General features: G+C 42.1%; 1 protein-coding gene and 1 long non-coding RNA gene across 2 annotated transcripts in view; one reads left to right on the plus strand and one right to left on the minus strand.

Moving 5' to 3' along the window:
* The window catches only part of LOC115295538 (diphosphoinositol polyphosphate phosphohydrolase 1), a 108,744-nt gene extending 81,163 nt beyond the window's left edge, over positions 1–27,581 (minus strand). The window contains exon 1 of the mRNA XM_029943472.1: positions 27,255–27,581. Coding sequence (XP_029799332.1) covers positions 27,255–27,353 — 99 coding nt within the window. The 5' untranslated portion in view covers positions 27,354–27,581. The remainder of the gene's footprint in view (positions 1–27,254) is intronic.
* On the plus strand, positions 18,184–23,830 carry LOC115295540. Its single transcript, XR_003910461.1, has 2 exons — positions 18,184–18,558; positions 23,703–23,830. It is a non-coding gene; the product is annotated as an uncharacterized LOC115295540 (long non-coding RNA).
* Positions 27,582–27,587: the final 6 nt, after the last annotated feature.

The following is a 27,587-nucleotide window of genomic DNA, read 5'->3' on the forward strand; positions in this document are numbered from 1 at the left end:
AGACAAGGTACATATCTTAATATTAAAATACTATTTTTTTATGTTTTATTTATTTTTGAGACAGAGAGAGACAGAATATGAGCGGGGGAAGGGCCGAGAGAGAGAGGGAGACACAGAATCTGAAGCAGGCTCCAGGCTCTGAGCTGTCAGCACAGAGCCTGATGCAGGGCTCAAACCCACAAACGTGAGATCATGACCTAAGCCGAAGTCAGAGGCTTAGCCAACTGAGCCACCCAGGCGCCCCAATTTTAAAATACTTTAGTGCCAAAAATGCTAACCATCATCTGAGCTTTCAGCAAGTTGTAATCTCTGATCACAGATCCCACTAACAAATATAACAATGGAAAAGTTTGAAATATTGCAAGAATTTTCAAAATGTGACAAACACAAAGTGAGCAAGTGCTACCGGAAAAACAGACCAATCACCTGCTCGATGCAGGGTTGCCACAAACCTTCAATCTGTAAAAAGCATAGTATCCACAAAGCACAGCTAAATGAGATATGCCTGGATGTAGTCCAGACTACTAACTTGCAATTATTGGCGAAGGAGTCTGAATTAAGAAGGTTCTGCTTAAAAAAACAACACCGAAGAGCCTACATATTTTTTGTTTAAAAACACAAAATTGGCCCCAACACAGAGCAAGAGAGTAAGCAAACTTTAAATTCCTTTTTAAAAATTTGGGGTAACCTCTCTTCATAAAAGGCAAGCAACTGCTAAACTTGTAGAATATGACTATTTACTCAAAACCTGAATAAGGGCATTAAAAGATTTTCATTCAATTTTTAGAAATTTTTTCACTAAGAAATTTTTGGTAAAAAGGTTTAACAAATTATTTTTTAATCTGATGAGGAGAGTTCTTTCTTTCTTTCTTTCTTTCCTTCTTTCTTTCTTTCTTTTAGAAGAGTTAAGACTGCTTTATTATTGGGGCGTCTGAGTGGCTCAGGCAGTCTAAGTGTCCAACTTCAGCTCAGGCCATGATCTCATGGTTATGGAGTTCAAACCCCACAGCAACAAAGTGAGCAAGAAACCAACCAATCACCTTTGTCTTTCCAAGTTTGCCCATTAAATACCAGTTTGCAGCATCACTTGCAAATACAAAAAAACATGACAAGATATGTATGACATGCTGAAGATCAAGAGCAGAGGAAGAACTGCAAAAGCATGAATGACAGAGAGTTGGTTTTTGTTTGTTTTGTTGCTTCTCCTAAAGGTAACTGTTTACAGGCTGTGATTATATACTTCAATAATAAAAATGAATTTGAGCTTCACACAAGAGTAAATATTAAACAATGTAATTTCAAATGTATACTAGATCACTTTGATGAGGCAAAGTCCTTAAACAGTTCTAGGAATGGATGACTTGACAAAACTGTGATCTATGGATTTGTTTGGTTTTCTTCCTTCACTAGAAAACAACTGGCCATTGGTTTTACAGATCAGCATCATATATCAAAGTTCAAAGACACATTTTACATAACTAGTGGCTGCTGTGTTCATTAGTGCTAGCAGCATATTAAACAGACTTGATGCAATCAGCTGTTTTTACCCTTTTGCTTTCCAGTTGATAAATTTTTCTAACACTGTTGTATATTACTTCCCAGAACGGTGAAGGATAATACGATCACTAAAACAAGGATAATGCTAAGGTACAACATAACTGTGAAAGCTTTGAACACAAATAAGATAGCAAACACTAATCAGGCAGTACGCTTAAAAATATTCCTTGATACAAAAAGTAAGATATAAAAAATTTAACTCAAAGAAATGTAATAAGTACATCTCATTGAGTGAGAATGTGGAACCGAAATGGAAGCTCCGCCCCAGATAATGCTAGAATTCACGTGAGATCATTAGACGTGAAATTCGCAAGTAGCCTAACTTCTGTTATACCACATTACCCTAGACTGTCCTTCTGTGGCTTCTTTGCCATTTCACAGCTATACTTGATGATGCCCTTAATTGCCCCACCCTCACTCTCTTGGTTTTGTTTGGCTGAGAATACAAATGCAATCTGAAAAGAATATCCCGTTTCCATCTCTACATCTCCCTACCTTCCTGCACCCAGGCCCCATAAACCGGGTCTCCCTGTTAGAACTCCAGAGGCACTACTTGTGCTCCAAGTGAAAACCCGCCCATTTGTGCACGAGATCTCTTCTATGCCCTACTTAAAAACACTGCTCCAGCAATTCTCCCCTTCTCTTCTGCATAACAATTTTACCTCTCTACCAGATCAGCATAAAACGTATTTCTCCCTTAAGAAAAAATAAAAACAAAACGCTCTCCTGACCCCATATCCTCCTTCTAACTACTGCTCTCCTTTATAGCAAAAGTATTCAGTGTAAGTGTCTATAACTCCTGATACACATTCTTTTCCTGCTCACTCCTGAATCCACTGCAAACAGAACTTTTCCTCTTATCAAAGTCACCAATTATCTTCTTCTTATTCAATCTAATGGTCAATTCAGCCTTCATCCACTTGACCCATCAATAGCCCTTGTCATGATGACAGTCTCTCTCTGAGCGGAATCAACTTTTCCTTGGCTTCCAGAACACATACTCTTATTTTTCTTGCTCCCTTGCTTGCTACTCTTTCCTTATCTCCTTAGCCTCTAAATCCTGCAGTGTTAAAGGGCTTAGTCCTTGAGGTGTCTTCTCTTCTACACCTACTCATTCTCTTTATGATTCTGTCCAGGTCTGTTGCTTAAAATGTCACTGACAGGGAGACAACTTTCAAATTTATACCCCCAGCCCATTCCTCTCTCCTGAAGGCCACTTTCCATATACAGCTGATCCTTCCCCCATCCCAAACCTGCTCCTTCAGGAGTTTCCTCCATCCCAGGGAAATGGCTGCCCTACCCTTCCAGTTACTCTGGTCAAAAACCTTAAGGCCACCCTTGACCTGACTCACATTTTACACTCAACCAATCAACAGAATCCTATCTTCAAAAATAACCCACATGTGACTTCATATGACCTCCACTGCCACCATTCCAAAGACCCTGACTAAATGAGATTATACCTAATAAAGCTCCTAACAGTGTCTGGCACAAAAAGCACTTGACTAATGATGATTCCCTTCCTCCCACCAAAGTTTCACATCAGGCTGCAGTTAAAAATCACTTAGAAGCAGCAGTTCTCAAAAGGTCCTGAGGGGGTGGGGGGTGGCACCAGGCCCCTGAGGGGCCAATACTATTTTCATATTAATACTAAGATATTATCAGCCCTTTCTACCCTTATTGTTTCATGTGTGTAGAATGGAGTTTTCCAGAGGCTACGTGATGGGTAACAATGTCATCACTCCTACCATTAATGGAATGTGTACTTGTATAGTCTTGTTATCTAGAATTTTCTAAGATAACAGGTTTAGGATACAAATATGTTTCTCAGAGATTAATAACTCAGTTTGATCATTCTGTGCTCTTACCATTTACACCTGCTATAAATTCCCACAACCTAAATATTGCCCTACATATCATTAATCCAAATTCTGAAGCTTTGCTTATGCCCACACAAAAACACAAACCATACTTTTTGTGGTCTAGTTTGGCAATAGTATTTTTCAATTTTTTAAACTTTTCTAAATTTTTCTATTGTATCTAAAACTGTTGGGGCACCTGGGTGGCTCAGTCGGTTAAGTATCTGACTTCAGCTCAGGTCATGATGTCACAGTCCGTGAGTTCGAGCCCCACGTCAGGCTCTGTGCTGACAGCTCAGAGCCTGGAGCCTGCTTCAGATTCTGTATCTCCCTCTCTCTCTGACCCTCCCCTGCTTGGGCTGTCTTTCTCTGTCTCTCAAAAATAAATAAAAACCATTAAAAATTTAAAAAATAAAATAAAATAAAATAAATAAAACTGTTACTTTACCAACATTTTATTACATTAACAATATTTTATTCTCAAATAAAAGAAAATGTGTCTATAACTTTTTTATATTTAAGGATGGATTATTTCTTTAAAACAGGAAGATTGGGAGACTTGATTTCTCAATCCAGAGTTGCACTATCCATGTCTAAAGATGCTGAAAATGATGAAACTGACCATATCAGTGAGTTGTCGGGTTCATGAAAGGGAGGAGTCTACTCCAAGGAAACTGGATGAAACTGTAAATAAGAAACAAAAATATGATGGAAGCCATCTTAACCTTAGATTTGTAGATGTTAATAATTAACCTTATTATGTTTTATGCAACAAAGTATTTCCTTTTTTTATAACTTTTTAAAGGTTTATTTGTTTATTTTGAGAGAAAGAGAGCACAAGCAGGGGAGGATCAGAGAGAAGGAGAGACAGAATCTCAAGCGGGCTCCACATCATGAGCACAGAGCCCGATGCGGGGCTTGTACTCATGAACTGCGAGATCATAAGTTGAGCCAAGATCAAGAGTCGGTCACTTAACCAACTGCGACACCAAGACACCCCAACAAAGTATTTTCTAATATTATTACTGAAGCATCAGTCTGTACTCATTAAAAAAAAAAGGAACTGAATATTTTACACACCATAGTCAAGTGGGATTTATTCCAGGATGTAAAGACAGTTCAACATCCACATATCAATGTAACATACTACACTAACAAAATAAAAAACAAAAATCATATTGTCATCTCAGTAGATAGAGAAAAAATATCTAACAAAATTAAGTATCAATTCATGATAAAAACCCTGATTCATCAAAGAGGGTAAAAAAAAGAACATGCCTCAACATAATAATAATAATAATATGACAAGCCCACAGCTAACATCATACCTAGAGGGGAAAAACTGAAAGCTTTTCCTCAAATATCAGGAACAGAACAAGGATGCCCACTCTGGCTACTTTTATTCAACACAGTACTAGAAGTCCTAGCCAAAGCAATTAGGCAAAAAAAAACCAAACGAGCATCCAAGTCAGAAAGAAAAAAGTAAAACTGTCACTATTTGCAATAACATGGTCTTATATGTAAGAAACCCTAAAGACTCCACCAAAGTGACAACTAATAAATTTGGGGAAGTTGTAGGATACAAGTTCCATATTCAAAAAATCAACTGTGTTTCTATACACTAATGATGAACTATCAGAAAAAGAAATTAAGAAAATCCATTTGCAATTACATTAAAAAGAATAAAATACTTCGGAATAAATTTAACCAAGGGTGGTGAAAGATACGGACATTGAAAACTGTAAGACATTCGTGAAAGAAACTGAAGACACAAATAAATGGGCAGATATTCCATGCCCATGGATGAAAGACTTAATATTATAAAAATGTTCCATACTACACAAAGCAATCAATAAACTCAATGCAATCCCTACCCAAATTTGAATTACATTTTTCACAGAAATAGAACAATCAATCCTAAAACTTGTATGGAACCACAAAAGACCCCAAATAGCTAAAACAATCTCAAAAAGAACAAAGCTGGAGGCAGTTCCAAACTACATTACCAAGCTACAGTAATCAAAACAGTATCGGTATCAAACAGATACATAGATCAATGAGACAGAGAGTCCAGAAATAAAACCATGCATTTATGGTCAATTAGTTTATGACAAAGAAGCCAAAATTATGTAACACAGAAAGGATAGTTTCTTCAATAAATGGTGCTGGGAGGGGCGCCCGGGTAGGTCAGCTGGTTAAACGTCCAACTCTTGGTTAAACTGGACAGCCACATGCCAAAGAATGCAACCAGACCACTGTCTTACATCACACACAAAAATCACCTCAAAATGAATTAAGGACTTTATTATGAGACCTGAAATCTGAAAATTCCTAAAAGAAAACACACAGCGGGTAAGATCCTTAACATCAGTCTTGGCAATGATTTTTTGATTTGAGACCAAAAGCAAAGGCAATAGAGGTGCCAGGCTGCTCAGTCAGTTGAGCATGTGAGTCTTGATCAGAGTCATGAGTTCGAGCCCCATGTTGGGCACAGAGTTTACTAAAAAAAAAAAAAAAAAAAAAGCTGGGATGCCTGGGTGGCTCAGGTGGTTGAGCACCCAACTTCGGCTCAAGTCGTGATCTCATGGTTGTTGAGTTCAAGCCCTGTATTGGGCTCTCTGCAGTCTGCACAGAGCCCACTTTGGATCCTCTGCCCCCCTCCCTCTTTACCCCTTCCCCGCTTGTATGCACGCTCTCTCCCTCAAATACAAATAAACATTAAAAATTTTTTTTAAATCATAAAACTCCTTAAAAAAAGAAAGCAAAAGCAGCAAACAAAAAATAAACAAGTAGGACTACATCAAACTAAAAAGCTGCACAGCTAAGGAAACCATGAAAAGGCAACCTACCAAATGGGACAAAATATTTGCAAATCATACATCCGATAATATCTGATAATATCCCAAGTATATAAAGAACTTATATAACTCAACAACAACAACGAAAGAAAAAGATCTGATTTTAAAATGGGGAGAAGAATTAAACATTTTTTGGGAGGTGGGGGAGAGAAATACACCATTTTCTTCCAAAGATGACGATATAAATGGTCAACAGGTACCTGAAAAGATGCGCAACACTGTTAATCATCAGAGAAATGCAAATCAAAACCGCAATGAGCTATCACCTTATACTTGTGAGAATGGCTATCATAAATATGACAAGAGGTCACAAGCATTGAATGTGGAGAAAAGAGAACCTTTATGCTATTGGTGGGAGTGTAAACTGGTGCAGCCACTATGGAAAACAGCATGGAGGTTCCTCAAAAAATTAAAAATAGAACTACCAAATGACCCAGCAAACGGACTTCTAGGTATAGAGCCAATGGAAACAAAATCACTATCTGGAAGAGGTATCTATATGCCCATGTTCCCTGAAGCATTACGACAAAGCCAAGACATGGAAACAACCTAAGTGTCCATAAGATGGATGAATGGATAAAGAAAATGTCACACACACACACACGCACACACACACAAGAATATTATTCAGCCAAAGAGAAGGGAAACTGCCATTCGCAACAACATAGATGAACGAAGGCACTGTGCTTTGTAAAGTAAGTCAAAAACATACTATATGATCTCATTTACATGTGGAATCTAAAAAACAAACAAACTCACAGAAACAGATAACAGAGGGATAGTTATGAGAGGTGGGGTATGAACAAGGTCAAAAGCTACAAACTTTCACTTATAAGATAAGTAAGTTCTGGGGAGGGGCACATGGGTGGCTCAACTGGTTAAGTGTCAGACTTCAGCTCAGGTCATGATCTCACAGCTCATGGGTTCAATCCCCGGTCTGGGTCTGTGCTGACAGCTCTGACCCTGGAGCCTGCTTCAGATTCTGTCTCCTTCTCTCTCTGCTCCCCCGCCCCCCCACACTCAGTCTCTCTCTCTCTCTCTCAAAAAATAAATCAACACTAAAAAAAAAGTTTAAACAGTTCTGGGGCTGTAATGTATAGCACAACGGTGACTATAGATAACAATACTCTATTGTGTACAGTTATTTGAAAGTTGCTAAGAAAGTAAATCTCAAAAGTTTTCAACACCCGAAAAAAAGATTTTAACTATGTTATAGTGGAGAAACCGACAATCACGGTACAGATTGTACAACGTTGTTGTTAACCAAACAATCACGGTTAACATCACCAATAAGGCATCATCAATAAGTTACACTGACATCAATTCCTTTTGATATGATATCAGCACTGACAGGGGCACATCACTTCTGAGACATCACTGCCAAAAATGCATGACCTCAATCTAATCATAAGAAACCCTGAGACCCAAATTAAGGAACATTCTACAAAATAATTCACTACATATTCTGTGTGATTTTCAAAACAATCTATCAAAAGACTGAATCTGGGGGCACCTGGTGGCTCAGTCAGTTAAGCGTCCGGCTTCGGCTCAGGTCATGATCTCAGAGTTCGTGGGTTCGAGCTCCGTGTCAGGCTGACAGCTCAGAGCCTGGAGTCTGCTTCGGATTCTGTATCTCCCTCTCTCTCTGCCCCTCTCCTGCTCAAGCTTCCTCTCTGTGTCTCTCAAAAATAAATAAAAAACATAATTAAAAAAAAAGACTGAATCTGTACTGATGAGTAGATATGAAAACCCAGATACTAATTACCTAAAGGATATTTGTGGATTTGTAAAAAGTGTAAAACACTGATCTTTTCACTAAATCTCACACTTGTTTTTTATTAATGAGCACTGGGGGGGCAGATCGTGGCAAAGAAGGGTAGTAATTCTTTAAGATAGTTGGCTGTCATCTTCAAAAAAAAAATGTATATTTTGTGAGACTGGAGAAAGATAAAACCGTAATTACTGTGGTTGCCAATATGATCTTTTGTGATTTAACAACGTCATTTACAACAACAGAGAAACATTTAAATATATTATTTCACCCATTCAATGGACACACAGCCATTAAAACGTATACGCTGACTGAGTTCAGGTTAGAAAAAAAGATGATTATCACCCATGAAAAACCAGTTTATAAAATTGTATTTAAAGCAATCACAGTGTTGTAAAAAACAAAAAACCATACTGATTAAAGAATTTCCTCCCTATGTTTTGGAAGAAATTATACGTTAAGTATTTACCCTCCCAATAACTGTGAGCCTTCCATGTACAAAGCACCACATAGACACCATGGAAGATAAATTAGGAGCAGGAAAGACACATTAAAACTATGGTAATTTACAACCTAGTGGGCTCAAAAAAGGGGAAGTTTTCCAAATTTGCTACAGTGAGCATGAAATATCATTATAATGTAGGAAAGACTAATAAAACCGCCTTCCAAAATACGTTTTTGGCATTCAAAATCTTCCAAAAATATCCATGTTTCTGATAAATTCACTTCTTCCCACAACACACATGTGTTGGCTCCGGGATGCGTGATCAGCTGCAGCCAAAAGTGACAATAAGCAATAGATGCTGCTAAAGTCAGTATAGATTTTATTTCTATAATTGTATCACAGCCTCACATTCCACCTGCTTTTTGTTTTGTTTTCCAGGCTGGTGTTGGGAGTCAGCTATAGAAATGTATCCTTATTCACATTTCTTCCTTCCCACTTATTTACCTTCTTCCTGTGGATCTGTCAGAATAATGCACACATTATTTCACCAGAAATATCACAGTAGACATATCTGAACACCCTTTTGGTTTTAGTTCCCTTACCTCACTGAAGTGGCTGGATTCTGTCTAAGGTTACGTCCAGGCTTACAAACGTAAAGATTCTTCCCTCCATCCATAAAGCCCTTTCAAAGTAACCTCATATAGCTCCATTTCCTGCCTTTAAATCCTTTTTAGGAAAGCCTGGGTGACTCACTTGGTTGAGTATTCAACTTTGGCTCAGGTGATGGTCTTGCAGTTCATAAGTTCAAGCCCCACCTCCACCTTGGGCTCTGTGCTGACAGCTCAGAGCCTGGAGCCTGCTTCAGATTTTGTGTCTTGCTCTCTTTCTGGCCCTCCCCTGCTTGCGTTCTGTCTCTCTCAAAAATAAATTTAATATTTTTTTTAATTTAAAAAGTTAAAAATAGGGGCACCTGGGTGGCTCAGGTAGTTGAGCGTCCAACTTCAGCTCAGCTCATGATCTCACAATTCATGGGTTGGAGCCCCACATCGTGCTCTGTGCTGACAGCTCGGAGTCTGTAGCCTGCTTCAGATTCTGTATCTCCCCCTCTCTGCCCCTCCCTGGCTTACACACTCTCTCTCTCCCGCTCAAAAATAAACATTTAAAAAATTAAAAATAAAAAATAAATGGAAGTAAATAAATTCTTTTAACAATTTGTTCCATTAAAATTTTCTCTTTCCCAATTCCTATGCTTTTGGATCATACGCCACACTAAAGTCTATCTTTGTGCAGTGTGTTAGGCTGTTAGGATCTAGTATTTTTTCCGAGGTCTGCACAATCTGTATTAATGTAGTGGCAGCAAACTTCTACTTACCCTTCAACACCCAGATTTTCTCCAACTATTTCCAACTTCCAAATTCAGCATTAGTCACCCCACCATTCTGTAAGCCTTCTAGACAGGGTTCCTTTACACTTATCTCACTCTGCCTCATAATTATTTGTTGACCACTGTGATTCCTTCAGTGGATTCTGTCTTAGTAACAATGGCTAACAATTCCTGAGTGCTTCATACATACCTGGGAGGTACTTAATCTTCCCTCGTTCAAGTTTCACAGAACTTCATGAGTCAGGTGCTATGTATTCCCACTTTACAGATGAAAAAATGGATCCCTCTGACCTCACATAATGCTCTTGCATCGGTCCCCAACCTTGAAACATCTCCTGTTCCCCTTCCTCTCTACAGCTGCTACATGCAAAGGTATAGGGAAATACAAAAAATACAAATGCTATAAATTCTATCCTCTCTTTTGAAGATGGAATTTAAGTTTCCAGAACTCTAAAATTATCCTCCATGGTGCTCTATACACAGCAGGACAACTGCTTGTGAGAATACATACCATTCAACCTTATAAAACTATCATTTTGATCCCAACCATACCAGTCTGCCAGACTTTTCTGCCAGACCCATTTCAGTATATACATTTTACTTCTCAGAATGATGGGGCTGTCTAGAAGGAGTTTTCTCAAACTTACATCAATATAATTCAGGCTCTAGGTTTTTTCTTTTCTCCACTCTGCCATCTCAGATGAAAATGCACTTCTTTCCTGACACCAGTCCTAATCAACCCAAAACCATGCTGGATCTCTTTCTAAACATACCCGTTCTCCTCCTTCCTACGTAAATCCTATCCTAAAGCCCAAGATTGGCCACTTCAGTATTTTGTCTCCAACATGAAGTCCCGCCAAGCACAGCCTCTCTACTATTTCTAAATGTTCCGTGTACTTTAGTCCTATCTCTCCCATTTTTCTATCTGCCCCCACACCAAACACAAAATAGCCACTTGTTCAACTGCACTGAAATGCCTAAAGGAAATGTATTTATCAATATAAAGAAGCATTCTTCCTGGAGACCAGGGAACACATCCTCAGTATTAAAATCATCACTGCACCTAGGATGGTGCTTTATATAAAGGCCTCAATAAATTCTTATTGATCAAAATAGAACTTGGAGACTATAGTGTGTATTTTAAGAAGCATCCTAGAGCTTTCAAAAACCCGCATTATTAGAAAACTGGCGAGCTCAGTCAGTAGAGCATGCAACTCTTGATATTGGGGTTGTAAGTTCAAGCCCTATGTGGCATGCAGAGATTACTAAAAAAATAAATAAATAACATCTTAAGAAAACAAAACAAAACACACTGGGGCATCTGGGTGGCTCAGTCAGTTGAGCATCTGACTTCGGCTCCAGTCGCAGTCTCGCAGTTTTTGAGTTCTAGCCCCACACTGGGCTTGCTGCTGTCAGTGCATCAGCATTGAGACCGCTTCAGATCCTCCACCTCCCCCAAAATAAATACATATTTTTTTTAAAACTAAAAGAAAACCTTTTATCTGGTCCTTGACATCCACAAGGTTTAAAATTCACACACTCAGATATTCTTTAGGACAATTCTAAAAAAGAGAAACTATAAGCATCAAGGGTAGGGAGGGTATGATGATGCTGGTGAGCATTTAGTAAAAACATCAGTGTGCAGGCCAATGTTAGCTACACTGGCTCTAATTTGACTAGATCATTCTTTGGCCATTACTTTAGCAGGAAGAAATTTTTACCACAGAAAAAAATAGGAAAATGTTAAAGCTCTCCCAGAAAAAATAAAAAAATAAAGTAAAATAAAATAAAATAATTTAGACTCAACACATACACAATTCTTCTGGTGTACCGAATTAGTGAGGAGGTTACCTTAAAAACTACCCAGGGCATAAGACAGGGTTCTTAGGTTGCAAGCAACAGAAACCAAGTCCGGCCATCTGCAGCCAAAGTGAATGTGGTGAAAGAAATATCAGAATGTGCTGAAATGAAAGGCGCCGACTCTTGGAGAGGCAAGGACTAGAAGGCCAGGCTGGGAAGACGGGCCCACACCAGGGCACCCTGGGCTGGCAGCTAAAGAAGCCTCAGCCAGGATCTAAAACACAAATGTCTGGTTAGCACGCAGCCACTCCCCTTCCCCAGCCCTCCCCACAACCTTCTCAGGATCCAGATTCCAAGCACTGAGCCACCACCTAACAGAGCCTGAGTCCTGCATCTACAGAGACAAACCAGGGAAGAGAGCTAGCTTAGTGGCCATTCAGTTTTGGGGATGGTAGGGTGGGCCCTTCCTCCTCTCCAAAAGAGGATTTCTCCAAAAAGGAAGAACGCCCTCAGGAAAGAGGAGCTGACCAGAGACCCTAGAATTAAAAGCACTACTCCCTCTAGCCTAAGACATACGCACTTGCAGAGTCACTCACAGAATGACTTTACGTTCTATGCTCCGATTTTCTGCCAGAAAAACCTATCATTCAATACATTCTAAATCCCTGCACCAGAGCCCACAAACTCTGCTCCAGAGGCTCTAATGTGTGCGCTATTGCCTCAGCTGCCCTTGGCCTCTTCTGCCCAGTCTGACCACAGCATACCATGCCCACAAGTCCCTTGATCAAGTCCTCTGCCAAGTCCCTCCCAGACACACATCTTATCAAATCAAAGAATTCACCTCCCCATTTCTTTCTTGTGAAGTACTGTGTTTCTAGTTTAAAAAATTTGCTTTATTATAAAATCAATCCTCAAGGATTTTTTTTTTTTGGTAAAGTTTATTTTCTGTGTGTGTGTGTGTGTGTGTGTGTGTGTGTGTGTGTGAGAGAGAGAGAGAGAGAGACAAAGAGCGAGCGAGAGAGAGCGCGTGCGCACACACAAGCATGAATGGGGGAGGACGGAGAGAGAAAGAGCAAGAGAATTCCAAGCAGGCTCTGCACTGTCAGAACAGAGCCCGATGTGGGTCTCGTGTCATGACCTGAGCCTAAACCAAGAGTCAGACATCTAAACAACTGGGCCACCCAGGCGCCCACACAGGGACTATTTTAAATAAAATGGAAGTTGTTAAATCAGTTTTCTCTTCTGTACTTAAAATATTCTCTTAGACATGCAAAAAAGTACTAGTTTTTAATGGTATAAGCATTGATATCATGAAATAAAAAGTAAGTTAAGTTCTGAAGGATTTTCCTGGTTCCAGTAGCAGATCCAAGGTTCCAAACCAGTAGGGTTCTCTGCTGAGCTTGTTTTCGAGTCCTTGGGGATGAGAAGTGTCTTTATTCCTTTCTCAGACACTGGGTGAGTGAGACCCTACTAATTTCTCTTTCTCCAAGTACAGATTTGGGGTAGGGCGGGGAGGCAGGCTGAGGAAAAGAGCATTCTTTGTCCAGAGAAAGGCTTCTCTTTCTCTTTTTTCTGTCAGGCTTGGACATTTGCTTAAATGACGGTAGGTGCTCCAACAATGATGCTCCGAGGAAAGGAGAAGGAAAGACGGTGGACCCCTTGGTAGTGCCATGCGCTTATTTACAGGGCCCACCATCACCAAGCCCTCTGCCCTGACCAGTACCTCTCCTCACGCTACAACGGTCTGAGAAAATGAAGCCAGAGAATCATGGAAGGATCTCTGAAGATCTTTTACTTCAAATATCACACTAGACTGCAACTGCTGGTCAGTTATTGATCTTGGCCGTCAGACTGTGAGAACAGGAGAGCGGGGGCTGCGGCCTCATTCACTGGAACGCAGCACCGCACGCACCGCTCAGGAGGCACAAACTGAATAAACAAACCCATTTATGGCGCTCACTCACAAAATTCCCACAACCTTCTTCTCACTGCAATTCACTACAAGCCCAGGTTCCAGTGAAGTCAGAAACGGCCTTTTTCTTAGCTTTCTATGTACATAGCTGACACTGAGTGTTAACTTGTGGCCCTGGACTAAACATTGTGTATAAAGTGATTTCACTCAGTTCTCCAACAATACAATAAAATAGGGAGGTCCTATTATTGTTATAAGAGGGAAAATGAGGCAAAGAGACATAATTTGCTTAAGATCACCAAAGCAGTGAGCGCAAGAGCCAGGGTTCCAACCCCCATCTGTCTGACTCCAGGGCCCGAGCTCTTAACCACTACAGACATCAGAACTCAAATGCCATTCTACGAGCCTGGGCAGGGGGCACAAGTGTGTGAAGTCAGTCAGACTATTCTGACAAGGACTCGTCATGTGTCCAAAGTAAAGAGGTAGGAATATTTTCAACTCCATAAAGAAATAGGCACTCTCCCATTTTTCTGCAAACGTGTAGCCCTTTGATCTCCCCCCTTTGCACCTTCTGAGTGAAATTTACAAGGGTCCGACTATTTGACCTTCCTCTTAGCGCTACCTTAGGGAGGCAGTAACACCTCAGCCACCACAATAAATGTTAGCTGTTACTGGGCCTCAATATCAAGGGGACCACAAGGAGTGGTAAGGACTGTGGCCAACTGAAGAGGGGTAGACAGTCCAAAGGGCAGCCACCAGTCAGCTCTGGCCCAGAACGGCCAGATCTTCCGATTTTCTAAGAGAAGCTTAAAGACCAGGTTTCTTATTTGAAAAATTTTCCATATTAAAATGTTGGCAACTAATTATAAAAAACTGTTTAATAATCTTGCAGTCCAAACACAGCCATGAGACAGCCATCAGTCTTTGGTCCTCATGACACTTCAGGGCAATAAGGTTTCCAAAGGCCTCTGACTTTCCATGAGGTCACCTATCTGGCCCGATGTCTTCCACTTGGAATATTCCTCACCAGCTAACCCACATCTAACCGAGACTTCTAGGTGTGGCCCTACACACTCTGTAAACTGCCCCTGACACTTCAGCTCATCTTCAGAGGCTCCTCCGAATCCCATTAAACATTCCTCAAGGGACTTAATTTCACATTCTATACTACATCCTGCTGGCAGCTCGCAGCTCCTCAGGAGCTCACATTCTATTCTACACATCTTAACCTCCTCAGTTTGGAGTATTCTTTATAGATATGTCAACTACTTTTGTAATTAAAAAATAACTATTTTGAAAAAAATAATCACTCCTGGTGTCTAGCAGAAGAATGATCCCAAGCTACGTCCTTATTAATAGTTGGTGAGCCTATTTAAATACCATAGCTCTGGGGTGCCTGGGTGGCTCAGTCGGTTAAGTGTCCGACTTCGGCTCAGGTCATGATCTCGCAGTTCGCGGGTTCAAGGCCTGCATCAGGCTCTGTGTGCTGACAGCTAGCTCAGAGCCTGGAGCCTGTCTTTGGATTCTGTATCTCCTCTCTCTGACCTTCTCCTACTTGCACTATCTTTCTTGGTCTCTCAAAAATAAATAAAGAACAAAAAAAAATCTAGAAAATAAATACCGTAGTTCTCTGGATTCTTTTTCTAACTCATTTTACCAATAAAATCTAAAAGTTTCATCTTATTATTATTAAAGGCAGTCTCTCCAAACTGCAAAACCTCCCAGGAAATAAAAAAATCACTGCACTGATAGGTATAAAAGCCCTGAGTCAGGGCTCAGCACATTTAGCAAATGTACTGAAGAGAAGTAATTTCTGCAAAGAGGAAGAAAATATTAAATGATTAAAATTCCAATTATTCAAAACCTATTAATTCAAGCTACTTACAAAAATAAAGTGTTCTATATAAGCACATAATTTCTCTTAGTGCCTATTTTACTAGGATTCCTAAATATTCAAAGGAACATCACTTCCTTTGTTTTTTATTTTTTTAGTGATCTATCTACACCCAAAGTGGGGCTCGAACTCATGACTCTGCGATCAGAAGTCACATAATCTACTGACTGAGCCAGCTAGGTGCCCCCATATACTTCTTCCTTTCAATAGAAGTAGAAGCACTGTATGTCTGAGTTCATATTAATTTCTGTTCATCACTGCTAAGCTGCTCTTAATAAAGTACCAGGGGGGAGGGGCCACCTGGGTGGCTCAGTCAGTTAAGCATCCGACTTCAGCTTAGGTCATGATCTCGCAGTTCGTGGGTTTAAGCCCTGCATCGGGCTCTGTCCTGACAGCTCTGAGCCTGGAGCCTGCTTCAGATTCTACTCCCTCTCTCACTGCTCCATCCCTGCTCACACTGTCTCTCTCTCAAAAATAAACATTTAAAAAAAATTTTTTTAATAAAAAAAATAAAGTACATCAGAGGGGCGACTGGGTGGCTCACTCAGTTAACCCTCTGACTCGGCTCAGTTCATGATATTGAGGTTCGTAGATTCAGGCCCTGCATCAGGCTCCGTGCTTAGAGCCCAGAGCCTGCTTCTGATTCTCTCTCATTCACTCTCTCTCTCTCTCTCTCTCTCTCTCTCTCTCTGCTCTTCCCTTGCTGCACTCTGTCTCTCTCAAAAATAAACATTAAAAAAATTGTTTTAAATAAATAAAGTACATGAGAATAGTGTTAAATAACCAACTAAGAAAATATTTTCCAGGCAGTTCTTTTTTTTTTTTTAATAATATCATCTAATATACAACTTTTTTTTTTAAGTAATATCTATGCCCAACATGGGGCTCAAACTCCCAACCCTGAGAACAAGAGTCACAAGCTCTACTGACTGAGCCAGCCAGGCGTCCCTCCAGGCAGTTCTTTAAAAGGACTTGACTGTTTTATGAACAAAATCAACTCAAGTGTATATACAAAGAAAGCCTATTTAAGGGATCACTTCTTTTTATGTTTATAATCGTCTTGTCTACACTATAAGTTTGTTTCTACTTGTGTTAGATTTAAGTTTTTATTGTTTTGTAATAATTTTTTTTTAAATTTTTTCAGTGTTTTATTTATTTTTGATACAGAGAGAGACAGAGCATGAGAGGGGGAGGTGCAGAGAGAGAAAGAGACACAGGACAGGAAGCAGGCTCCGGGCTCTGAGCCAGCTGTCAGCACAGAGCCCGATGCGGGGCTCGAACCCACAAACGTGAGATCTGACCTGAGCCGAAGTCGGAGGGCCAACCGACTGAGCCACCCAGTCGCCCCTGTAATAATTTTTTTACATGGAGTAGAAATGCACTCTCTCTCCTTTTGGAAGGGCTCACAAAATACACAGATACATAACCAGATTTGCACACAGCCCGCTTCTGGCTAACTGCGCTAAGAAAGTAGCAGCAGCAGCACACACAATGTAAATGATAAAATGTCAAAAATAGGAAAAAAAAGCCTCACTCATGTTTGCTTTGCAAATACTTTTGGTGCCACATATGAATATTTCTGTATCATGCTAGTAATTTTTTTCTATTTTGTAAAATAAGGACATTGGACTATGATGATCTCCTTCAGCTAGGTTTCCCATACCCAACTCTGGGATGGCCTTTTGGGGGACTGGTGCAAGGAGACAGAAAAGAAGGGTAAGGCACAGTCTGTGAAAAGGAAACCCCCAGCTTTCTTCCTACTTGCAAAGGGAAAACCCCAGTTCTTCCCTACTGTGGGTTTCTTTCCTGAGAGCCTCCTTCACTCCTCACAAAGCACACTTCGCTTCCAATACTTCTGGTCCCCAAATCAGTGGGGTTCCCCTACACCAAGCAGGTCTCTACAATACCTCCTGGGAGTCCTACAATTTAACTCAAGTTCTGACACTACCTCTGGGGGGCATCTCCCTACCCAAAGATAGCATCAGATCCCGCAGGTTAGTCCCGTAAGACTGCCACCACCCTTTCAGACGCCAGTCGCCAGCCCACGTTACCACCAGTGCTTCTGACCAACTGGCTACCCCTGACCGACAAGCCCTTCGTGAGTGCGATTAATCTGCCAGAGTGCCTCACAGAACTCAGAGAAACACTTCATTATGTTTACCAGTTTTTTAAAGACTATGGTAAAGGATACAGATGAAAAGCCAGATGAAGAGCTGCATAAGGCAAGGAGCTTCTGTTCCCGTGGAGGCAGGGTGGGTCACGCCCCTGGTATGTGTTCATCAACCTGGAAATTCTCTGAACCCTGTACTATCGGGATTTTTATGGAGGCTTCATCACGCAGGCATGATCCATCATTAACTCCATTTTCAGCCCTTCCCCTGCTCAAGGGAACAGGGGGCAGGGCTGAAAATTCCAAGCTTCTAATCATGGCTTGGTCTTCCTGGTGACCAGCCTTCACGCAGAAACCATCCAGGAGCCCACCCAGAATTGCCTCATTAGAACAAAAGACACTCCATCACCCAGGAAATTGCAAGAGTTTCAGGAGCCCCGCATCAGGAACAGAGGTCAAAGACAAATATTAAAACAAGAGATGCTCCTCATGTTATCACATAAGAAATCACAAGAGGACCAGGAGCTCCGTGCCAGGAAGTGAGGACAGAGACCAATACACACCTTCTATTACCTCACAGTCTGTCTCAGGAAGAGCCACGGTTCTACTCGAATTCCTGCCTGACTAACCCCATTCCACAGCCGGGGACAGAGGCATGGGGCCCAAGCAAACAGCTTCCCACCAGTGCTAGGAAGGTACTTTGGCTTAAAAGGTTGACTCCGAGTAGTCCAAACAATGAGGGCTGAGAAATCAGCGAACCCAGTCTGACCCAGACAACTGCTAGGCTGCTTTTCAGGGGCCTGAAGGCCAGTGAAACAAGGAGCTTCCACACGGGAGCGCTTTCCTGACACACGCACAGCCCACTGCCAACACTGATTACACACACACACACACCACTCCATTCCCAGCAGTTCTTCATTCTGGAAGGATCTCTGGCATTTAAGATACCCACACCTCAACAAAACATGGTAAGTGCTGAAAATCATAGGTCCCCAAGTGGCCTGGATTCAAACAGGTTTCTAGGAAAAACTGGCAAACCTCAATTAAACAAAAATACCCCTCAATCTTTCATTGGCAATGTACCACAGTATCCTCTTTTATAAGATGACTACCTGAGTCTTTCACTCCGTATCTTTTATACCTTTTGAGTTTTGTACTGTGCCTATATATTACCTAGCCAAAGTAGCTTTTCTGACTAACCTACCCTAAAAGTGTGTAAAGAAACTTTAAGGTCTTTTCTTTGGGTCCTTTCAGATTTATCTCTTAAAAAGATTGCAGTAGAGTACTTTCTTTTCTCTCCACTTGTTTCTTAGCCACAACCTTTTAAAAAAAATTTTTTTTTTATTTATTATTGAGACAGAAAGAAACAGAGCATGAGTAGGGGAGGGGCAGAGAGAGAGGGACACAGAATCTGAAGCAACTCCAGGCTCTGAGCTGTCAGCACAGAGCCCGACACGGGGCTCGAACCCACGAATCATGAGATCATGACCTGAGCCGAAGTTGGACGCTTAACCAACTGAGCCACCCAGGCGCCCAGCCACAACCTTTTTCTAATAAACTCTCACCATCCTGTCACCACCACTTCTACTCCTCACAGTCAAGGGAAAGAGGGTGGTTCTGTGGGCTGTTGCCTTAAGGGACCGAGGTAAGACAGAGTAAAGGAAACCAGGAGAACTGGAAGGGTAACAAAGCCCCAAGGGAAATGGTGGCCTCCCACCACTCTCCTCCACTTGGCCACCAGCCACTCTGGCCTGCTCCCCGCCTTCCCTCCTTGCCAAAGTCTTTCCCCACTTGGGGCCTCTGTAATTCCTCCTCCCTCTGCCCTGCCACAATTTGCCAAGCTCCTCCCTGCTCTTGGTCCCATCACACACTTATTTCCTGCCCTACACGACCGCTGCCTAAAATCAAGTTCACTGGTATTTCTGTTCATGTACCGTCTCTCCGCATTTGTTATCAAAATCGTCACAAGAGCGAGAACCTCCACTCTGCCTTGTTCACAGCTGCGCTCCAAGAACAGCGTCTGGCCCAGAAGCAGGCATTAGATAACGTGTGAACAATAAATAAGAAACGAATGAATGAATAGAAGAATGAACAGTTTGCCCTACTCAAAAGGTTATTAGTAAGCTAGGAAGCAAGAGTTTCGAGAGGCCAGGGAAAAAGACTGTGGACATTCTTGAGCAACTCCATGTTACCTTAGGGCAGAAATTCTCACACTAGATTCAAGGAATTTTTCTTGGGTCTGGGAGGATATTACTCAGCAAGCTGACTTCAGGTATATAAGTTTTAAGTTTGAGGATTTTATTTCCAAATTTTTATTCCAAATTCAATTCCTTATTTTTTTATCCACATTATCTTTTTTGCCTGTGATGGTTCCTTTGTTCTGTTTCATATGTTAACGACCATAAAGGAAACACTTTAAGACTCAGCACTCACAAACTTTACATCATGTCTCTTTCACCTTGACCTAGATAAAGAACAAAACGACAATGACAGGAAAATGTTATGACGATCCCTATCAACCTTCATTTTCAAATTAATTACTCTACTATCAACTAAACTTTGGAATCTAGATTCAACATACATTGAACCAAAATATTTTTTTTAAGTTGTTGGGGTTTTTTTGAGAGAGAGCGTGCAAGGGGGAGATGCAGAGAGAGAAGGGGCAGAGGATCTGAAGTGGGCTCTGTTTGGACAGCAGAGAGCCCGATGTGGGGCCTGAACTCACAAACCTTGAAATCATGACCTGAGCCAAAGGCAGATGCTTAACCGACCAAGTCACACAGACACCTTGGCTATCTACTGCTTGACTGTAGTTTGTTGATGCATTTACTTACTTATTAATAAAAGGTTCTAGGCTATCAGCAAAATGAAAATCCTATTGCTCAGGTACTGAATCACTAGTATTGAGGATCAGTACATTTTACCAACCATCCAACAGAAATCCTGCAAGATAGCACAGATTCACAAGTTCAGCCTCTGAAAGAAATCCGAGGTGCCCTGTCATGGGACAATCCACCGAGATTCAAAAAAGATTTACAACTAAATACACATACACTCCCATTGGGCTGATATTCAACATACTCAGACACCTTGCCACTAAGCCACTGGAAATAAGACATAGACTTCCCTGAAACATTTTTATCAACACCAATTATTAGCAGACCCTAGCATTCAGTGTATTTATGGTATTTTCAATTCCTCTAATAGACTAAGCTTAAAAGCAGGGACAATGTGTTCATTCATTTACACAGCCAACAAGTGGTACTGAGCATATATTATGTCTTCAACAACAAGGATACAGGAGTGAATAAAACAGACAAAACAGACACAAACTCTTATCCTCATGAACTAGCTTGTGTTCTGGTGAGAGGAAACGGACAACAAACAATTGAGTACATAACATGTCTCGGTGGTGATTTGTGTTGCCAAGAAAAAACAAAGCCTAAGAGACACAGGGACAATGGACTGGTATATTATACTGCATGATCGGTAAAGACCTGTCTGATGAGACAAAAACTAAGCAAAGATCCAAAGGAAGGGAGCAAGCCGTGCAGAATATGGGGAAGAAACAGTACAGAGGCCACTGTGGCTGGAGGAGAGGAATGAGTCAGAGGCGGAGTGGTTAAGAGATGAGATCAGAGCCATGGCAGGGGACCCGAACACCCAGAGCCTTAGAGGTCACAGTCACAACTGTGGATTCACTGAGACAGAATACCACTGGAACAGAGGAGTAACATGACCTGACTTCTATGTTGCAAGAATCACTCCAGCAGCTGTGGTAGACAAGACTAGAGGAGTGGGGGCAGAAGCAGGGCGACCAGTCGGGAAGATTCAGCGGTAGTCCAGATAAGCGATAATAATGGGTTAGGGTAGGACTGCACAGTGGACGCTAAAGAGTTAAGGTTAGGCAGGATCTGCTGTCAGATTAGTCGTGGGTATGACAAAGGGAGAAGTCAAGGATGACTCCTAGATTTCTAACCTAAGCAACTGGTAGCATGGAGATTTTCCTTACTGAAAAAGGCACAACAGTAGGAGAAGTGAGTTTCTGTTGCTGTTTGTGTTTTGATGGACGAAAGCAAGAATTCAGTTGGGTATTTTAAGTTTGAGATGCCTATCAGACACCCAAATGGAAATACTGAGTAGATTGCAGGACAGTCGAGCCCTGATTTCAGGAGAGAAATTAGGGCTAAATAGAGACAGGTGAAAGAAATCAGTATAAATAAGGTATTTAAAGATGGAACTGGATGCTGAGATCACCTACCTACTGAATGAATGCGTGCTGCGGGGGAGGGTGGTTCAAAAATTGTGTCCTTGTGCACTGCAATGAAAGAAGTCAGGAAAATGAGGAAGGTTGCAACAATACTCAAGAGGAACAGCCAGAAAGAAAGGGAAGAACTAGAAAGATGGCCCAGAAGCAAGGTAAGCAAAGTGTTCCAGGAAGAAAGGAAAGATGAAGGAACAAAGAGCGAGAACTGGATGTTAACTTGTCACCCTGAAGACTGGTTTGGGCAGACTCATAGGAAAAGAGTGTCTGACCGAGAGACGACGAGAACGGGGAATGTGGAGACAGCAAGTACAGAAAAGTTTTGCTGCAAAAGGAAAGAGAGAAATGGGATGGTGGCTGGAGGGACCGTGGGGCAAGGGAGCATTTCTTTTTTTTTTTTATGTTTGTTTATTATTGAGACAGAAACAGAGCTTGAGTGGGGGAGGGGTAGAGAGAGAGGGAGACACAGAATCCAAAGCAGGCTCCGGGCTCTGAGATGTCAGCGCAGAGCCTGACTTGGGGCTCGAACACACAGACTGCGAGATCATGACCTGAGCAGAACTCGGACGCTTAATCAACTGAGCCCCAGGAGCATTTAAGACGAGAAATACTTTGGCCTGTCTGCCCAGGGAATGATAAAGCAGAGAAGGAAAGGCACTGAAGCAGGAAAGCCAGGACACCTAAGGAAGTGAGGTGTCTGGGCAGGTGGGAGGGGACGTGTACAAATGGCTTGAGGAGGAACCAGTTTTATTCACCTGTGAATTCCCAGGGTCTTACACAGAGACTAGACCATAATAGGGCTCTCAAAAAAAAATGAATAAACTAACGCATTCTCCAACAAGGGCCCTTCCTTTCTGTACTAGGCTATGAAGGAAAATATAGATTGCTTCACACAGAGTAGACAGGCAACACTGTATTTATGGAGAAATGAGAATCGTTCAAAAGCAAAAAAAAAAAGGGGGGGGGGCAAAGAATGGGAAAAAATGGAGACTGCAGTAGGAGTTCAGACCAGATTTACATCTTAGGAGCTGGGCAGAAAAAGAGGCAGTGGGAGAAGTGTCTAACAGACTGAGCTGTATTATTAGGTAGGCCCAAGAGGACGCACACACGCAAGAAAGCCTCCAGGAAAGACAGAGAAACGAAGATTTGAAATGTCCAGTCAAATGACTGGATCAACGCAGCCATCGTGATCTTACAGCCATGTAATACTGGACAATCACCAAGATGTAGTACAAAAGAGCCTCTCCAACCAGCCTGGGATCTCCGAGAAGCTCTTTGTCATGGTTATCGCCTCTGGGATTGCCACCCGAGCTCTACTCCCCTCTCTAGAGCCCAGGGGAAGGTGTGGTCTTGCAGTGACGTCCTTCCACCTGCTCCTCTAGGACAGGGTTACTGACAAACACTCAGGCCACCAGAGTCTCTGCCCACTGAGGATCGCCAAAGTCAATCATCTACCCACCCAACCTCAAGAGCTCAAGGAGCTGAGAAAACGGAGCGGCAGCCCCTTGCCAAGAAATGGAAAAGCTCAGCAAACCAACCTAAGACCCCTAAAGACAGGGTTGTCCTTTCTTATTAAAAGCAGTTTTAATACACAAGGAAATCTAACTAACCGGTCCTATTGGTACTCATTTTTTTTCTTAAGTAAAAACAGACCCGATAGGCACAGCTTTAACTTTCCTGGGCACTGTGACATCATCTGCTGTTTAGCCTGTGTCGCTGGCCTAAGAGTATTTCACACTGATAAGACAGTTCAATTGTCTAAAAGGTCTGTTATAATCCCCCCCTACTCCACTCTGGGGAGGGTACGAAGCAAGTCTAACTAGTGTGTCTCACTTCCTGTCATTATAGAGGCTCCAAAAAAGGGGGAAGAGGTTAAATCTCAACTGAAAGTGCTTTCGGAGAGCCAAAGGTGAATAACAGGACAAAGATGAATGTTATACTACCCAATCCAGAACAATAAAATATCACTCAAGAAATCAGTTTCCGTTTCTACACTGTTTAGGGTAAAATATTAACTGGAAGATATGTCAGATTAAAAATGTAGCTATCTATGGTTTTGCTAATCTTTGTGGGTCCAAGATCTTAGGTGTAGGTCAACTGTTGAACAACGAGTTGTCTTTCACACACCACACCCATCATGACCTATGTTGTCCAGTCCAGGTTTATGTAAAGAAAAAAAAACCCTGGAAACATTCATGAAGTGATCTTTGTGCAGAGTCCTTCTAGACTTTCAAGAATCCCTCTCCATCTTTTACAGTTTGCTGACCCATATAATTGTGCAGTAATTTCTTTTAATGACTTGAAATTATTGAGTCATTCTAAAGCATCTGAAATACTCACAAAACCATTCTTTTTGAAATCAAATTTCATGGGCTTACATCATATTTAATTACACTACATATTTACAGTAACAAGTATGAGGAATATAAACAAATACAGGAATAAATACAACCGAACCTTTGTAAGCACACAATTGGTTGGGAGGCCTCTTGGTTGGGCGGGGCGGGGCGGGCGGTATCAGCCCCAGTGGCTCACAGAGCAGCAGCAAGCATTCAGTGCCCCAGATCGGTTAAAGCAGAGATTGAGTAAGAGATTGTCTACTGTATATCAGGCTCAAAGTGCTATAATAAATGTTAGTTTTCATGAATGCCCCAAACTTAAAGATTTTAATTCATCAAAATGCCACTAACAATTGGTAAAACTTGTAAGTGGGGGGATTTTCTTGCTACTGATTCTTGTTTAGCAACAGGAAAAACATCCAGAGGTTTGAAGGAAAGGAAATTCTGTGTCTTCATGCTGCTGGCCTGTTTGTTCCTCTCTCTCTCCCACCAGACTCTAAGACCCCTACATGTCTGTTTCCTTCGTAACAGTAGCTCAATAAACTTGCTGAGTATATTCCCACATCCTAACAGGGATCATATAAATAAAATTTTCTGGGGCTGAAAAAAAGCAAATGTTAGAAGGCCTGATTCAGTCTATTACCTGCTAATATTTTCAATCTCTTTTTCTTTACACTGTAGGTATGTTTCCTGGCACTAGTTACTTAAGTTTATTAACCAGGATCCCATTTATACTTCTATTATTATTATATTAATGCCAATAATATTCTGTAAACTATTTTACCTTGATTAAAGCCATTAGTTCCCATTAAAAAATAAAATCAGGTTTAATGTCCTATTGAGTTTGAATTTCACATTCCCACAATATGTGGCAGCTCATACTTCCAGTATCTGGCACTTCTATTGAGAACATAAAAGTTCTCCCGGAACTAACAAATTACTTCCCTTCTAACACAATTATGTAATCTGAGAACTGAATGGCACCCTAGAGATTATTGTGTGGTCCAAAATCCCTCCCAACTAAGGGATCCCATCAAAAAGTACTCAATTTGGGGGGCCGGGCAGGGATGTTTATCTTTAAATCCCACCTTATAGAGTTCCGGACCCATAGTAGGCTCTTAATACATACTTGTTTAATTGAACTGAACAAGTCTAAAATGGGTGCATTTCATTAATTTTCTTGTTCTTTCTGGGCTCTCGCTGTAACATCCACTGAATCTGTAATTAAAAATTTGCATGAATCTCCTGCTCATTAACCAACGTTCAAAAAGAAATTCAACCACGTAAACTCCAAGATCAGTCAAAGGTTTTAACCTTAAGGCTGCTAACGTCAGTACATAAAAAAACTAACAGAAAATGGAAAATCAAGTTTTAATTTGCGTATGATCTATAAAGAGTTTCCAATTTATCCAAAATACTCACCTGTTCTCAATTTCTAGTATGATTTTTTAAATGAATAACATCTTGTATCATTCATACAACTAAATTATACACCCTTCTACTTATAATTGGGGTGCTCACACACTTAAACCACAGCACTGAAGTAAGAGATGTTATTATGCTAATTAATTTTCCCTCCAGTTAAAACAGACTGTGATCCCATCTGATTTCCTATAATATGATATGATAAGAGAACAAAGCCTGCAGAGCAGTAAACACCAATTCTACTTTACTCAAGTATGTATTCCAAAACTCTATAATTTACAGCATGGCCCTACTTAGTACCTCTATGATCATGCACGCATCTGTTTTGGGGGCTTTTACAATATACGACAGGACACAAAGTATATTTCCAAATTCCATTTCCTTCTGTTTTGCTGAAAGGGAACGCGGGCACACTCACACACACAGTTCCTCAACAACACAATTACTGCTTTACTAAATTTTTTCAGGCAATCATTTAAAGTCCCACTTCCTCCTAAATATCTCTGGACAGCAACTCTTGGCAATCCATCTGGCTCTTTCATCACAGCTTCTTTTCATAACTAACGGGTCAAGTTCCGCTCCCCCCATTTCAACACCATGCACTGTACTCGCAGCCTGCCGCGACAGCCCACTGCTGAATGCCAGAAGATAGCATATTGAATTTCACTGTCCTTCATTGTTTCCACTTTAACTGCCATTTTACCACCATGCACGGGAGACAAACGTTTTCCCACAGGCATCTTATGAATTTCCAAAGCAGCTATTCTTTGTGGATTTACAAAAACGTTTGCCTTCTCTAAATTCCCTTTGGCACCACAGAAACGGGCTCTGGGAAGCTGAGATTTCTTTTTTAAGTACCCCAAGCAAAAAGAAACTGATCTTAAGCATTTCTATTTTGCTAGCAAATTTAATCCTAAGGGCCTTCCTACAAGGCATTGTCAGGGCATAGACCTTCAACACCGCTTTTGGCCTTCCCAGTGAAAATGAAATATTTTCAGCCCATAAAGACTATCTTATCAAATGTCCTTTCTTCTCAGCGACACCAGAAGGGCCACCCAGCCCACCGTAAAATAAACAACTGGCTTTGGCTTTTGCACTACTCCCTAAATCTTTCTAACCACCGCCCCCCCTCCCCCTCCTTATGCTCACATACACACATTATCCCTCGGCAGCCCCCAAACCTGCCAGTGAAATGGGCCATTTCTCTGGCACAAAGGGCCGGCCTGCGCCTCCTGCACCGCGGCCTCTGCACACATGTGCGGGCTGACAAGTGCTGAGCTGCCCTTCCTGGATCCAAAGCTGGAGGCCTGGCCCGAAAGCCACACTCTTCCCCACCCACCACCCTCTCTCCGCCGCCACTCTCCCCGATGACACACGACCGGCTCGGAAGCTCCCTCGGCCGGATCGGTGCCGTGTGGCCATGCTCGGACCCGCTTCCCCTCCGCCCACCGTCTTTTTTCCTCTCTCCTCTTCTTTGGCTCAAGAAATTCCGTCGGAACTTCATTCAGGCCGAAATGAGCGGCCCTGCACGGGGCCCCTGCACAACACCCTCCCCCGGCGGCCGCGCCCCCCGCGCCTCGGCCCCGCGGTGGCCGCCGACTCCGGCGACCCCCGGCCCACCTGGCCGGAGCCTCACCTCCTCCTCGCTCTCGCTGCGGAAACACAGGCACGCAGCCCGCTTCTTGTAGCCGTCGCCGTCATAGGTGCGAGTCTGATTCGACTTGAGCTTCATCATCCTCCGGGCCCGGGTGGGGGTGCGGTGCGGGTCTCGGGAGTCGAGGGTGGGGAGCCCGCTCCGGACGGCCGCGCGCGCGCGCGTCCCCGGTACGGCCAAGGGAAGCAGGGAGGGGAAGCCGCTTCTCCGCTACACGGCTCGGCCGCTGGCCCGCCACGGCTGCCTCATTCCCCCCGGCCCAGGCTCCGCGCCGCCGCCGCCGTCACGGCTGCCGTCGCCGCTGCCGCCACGGCC

This window comes from Suricata suricatta, chromosome 7 (assembly GCF_006229205.1).
Source record: "Suricata suricatta isolate VVHF042 chromosome 7, meerkat_22Aug2017_6uvM2_HiC, whole genome shotgun sequence".
NCBI lineage: Eukaryota > Metazoa > Chordata > Mammalia > Carnivora > Herpestidae > Suricata > Suricata suricatta.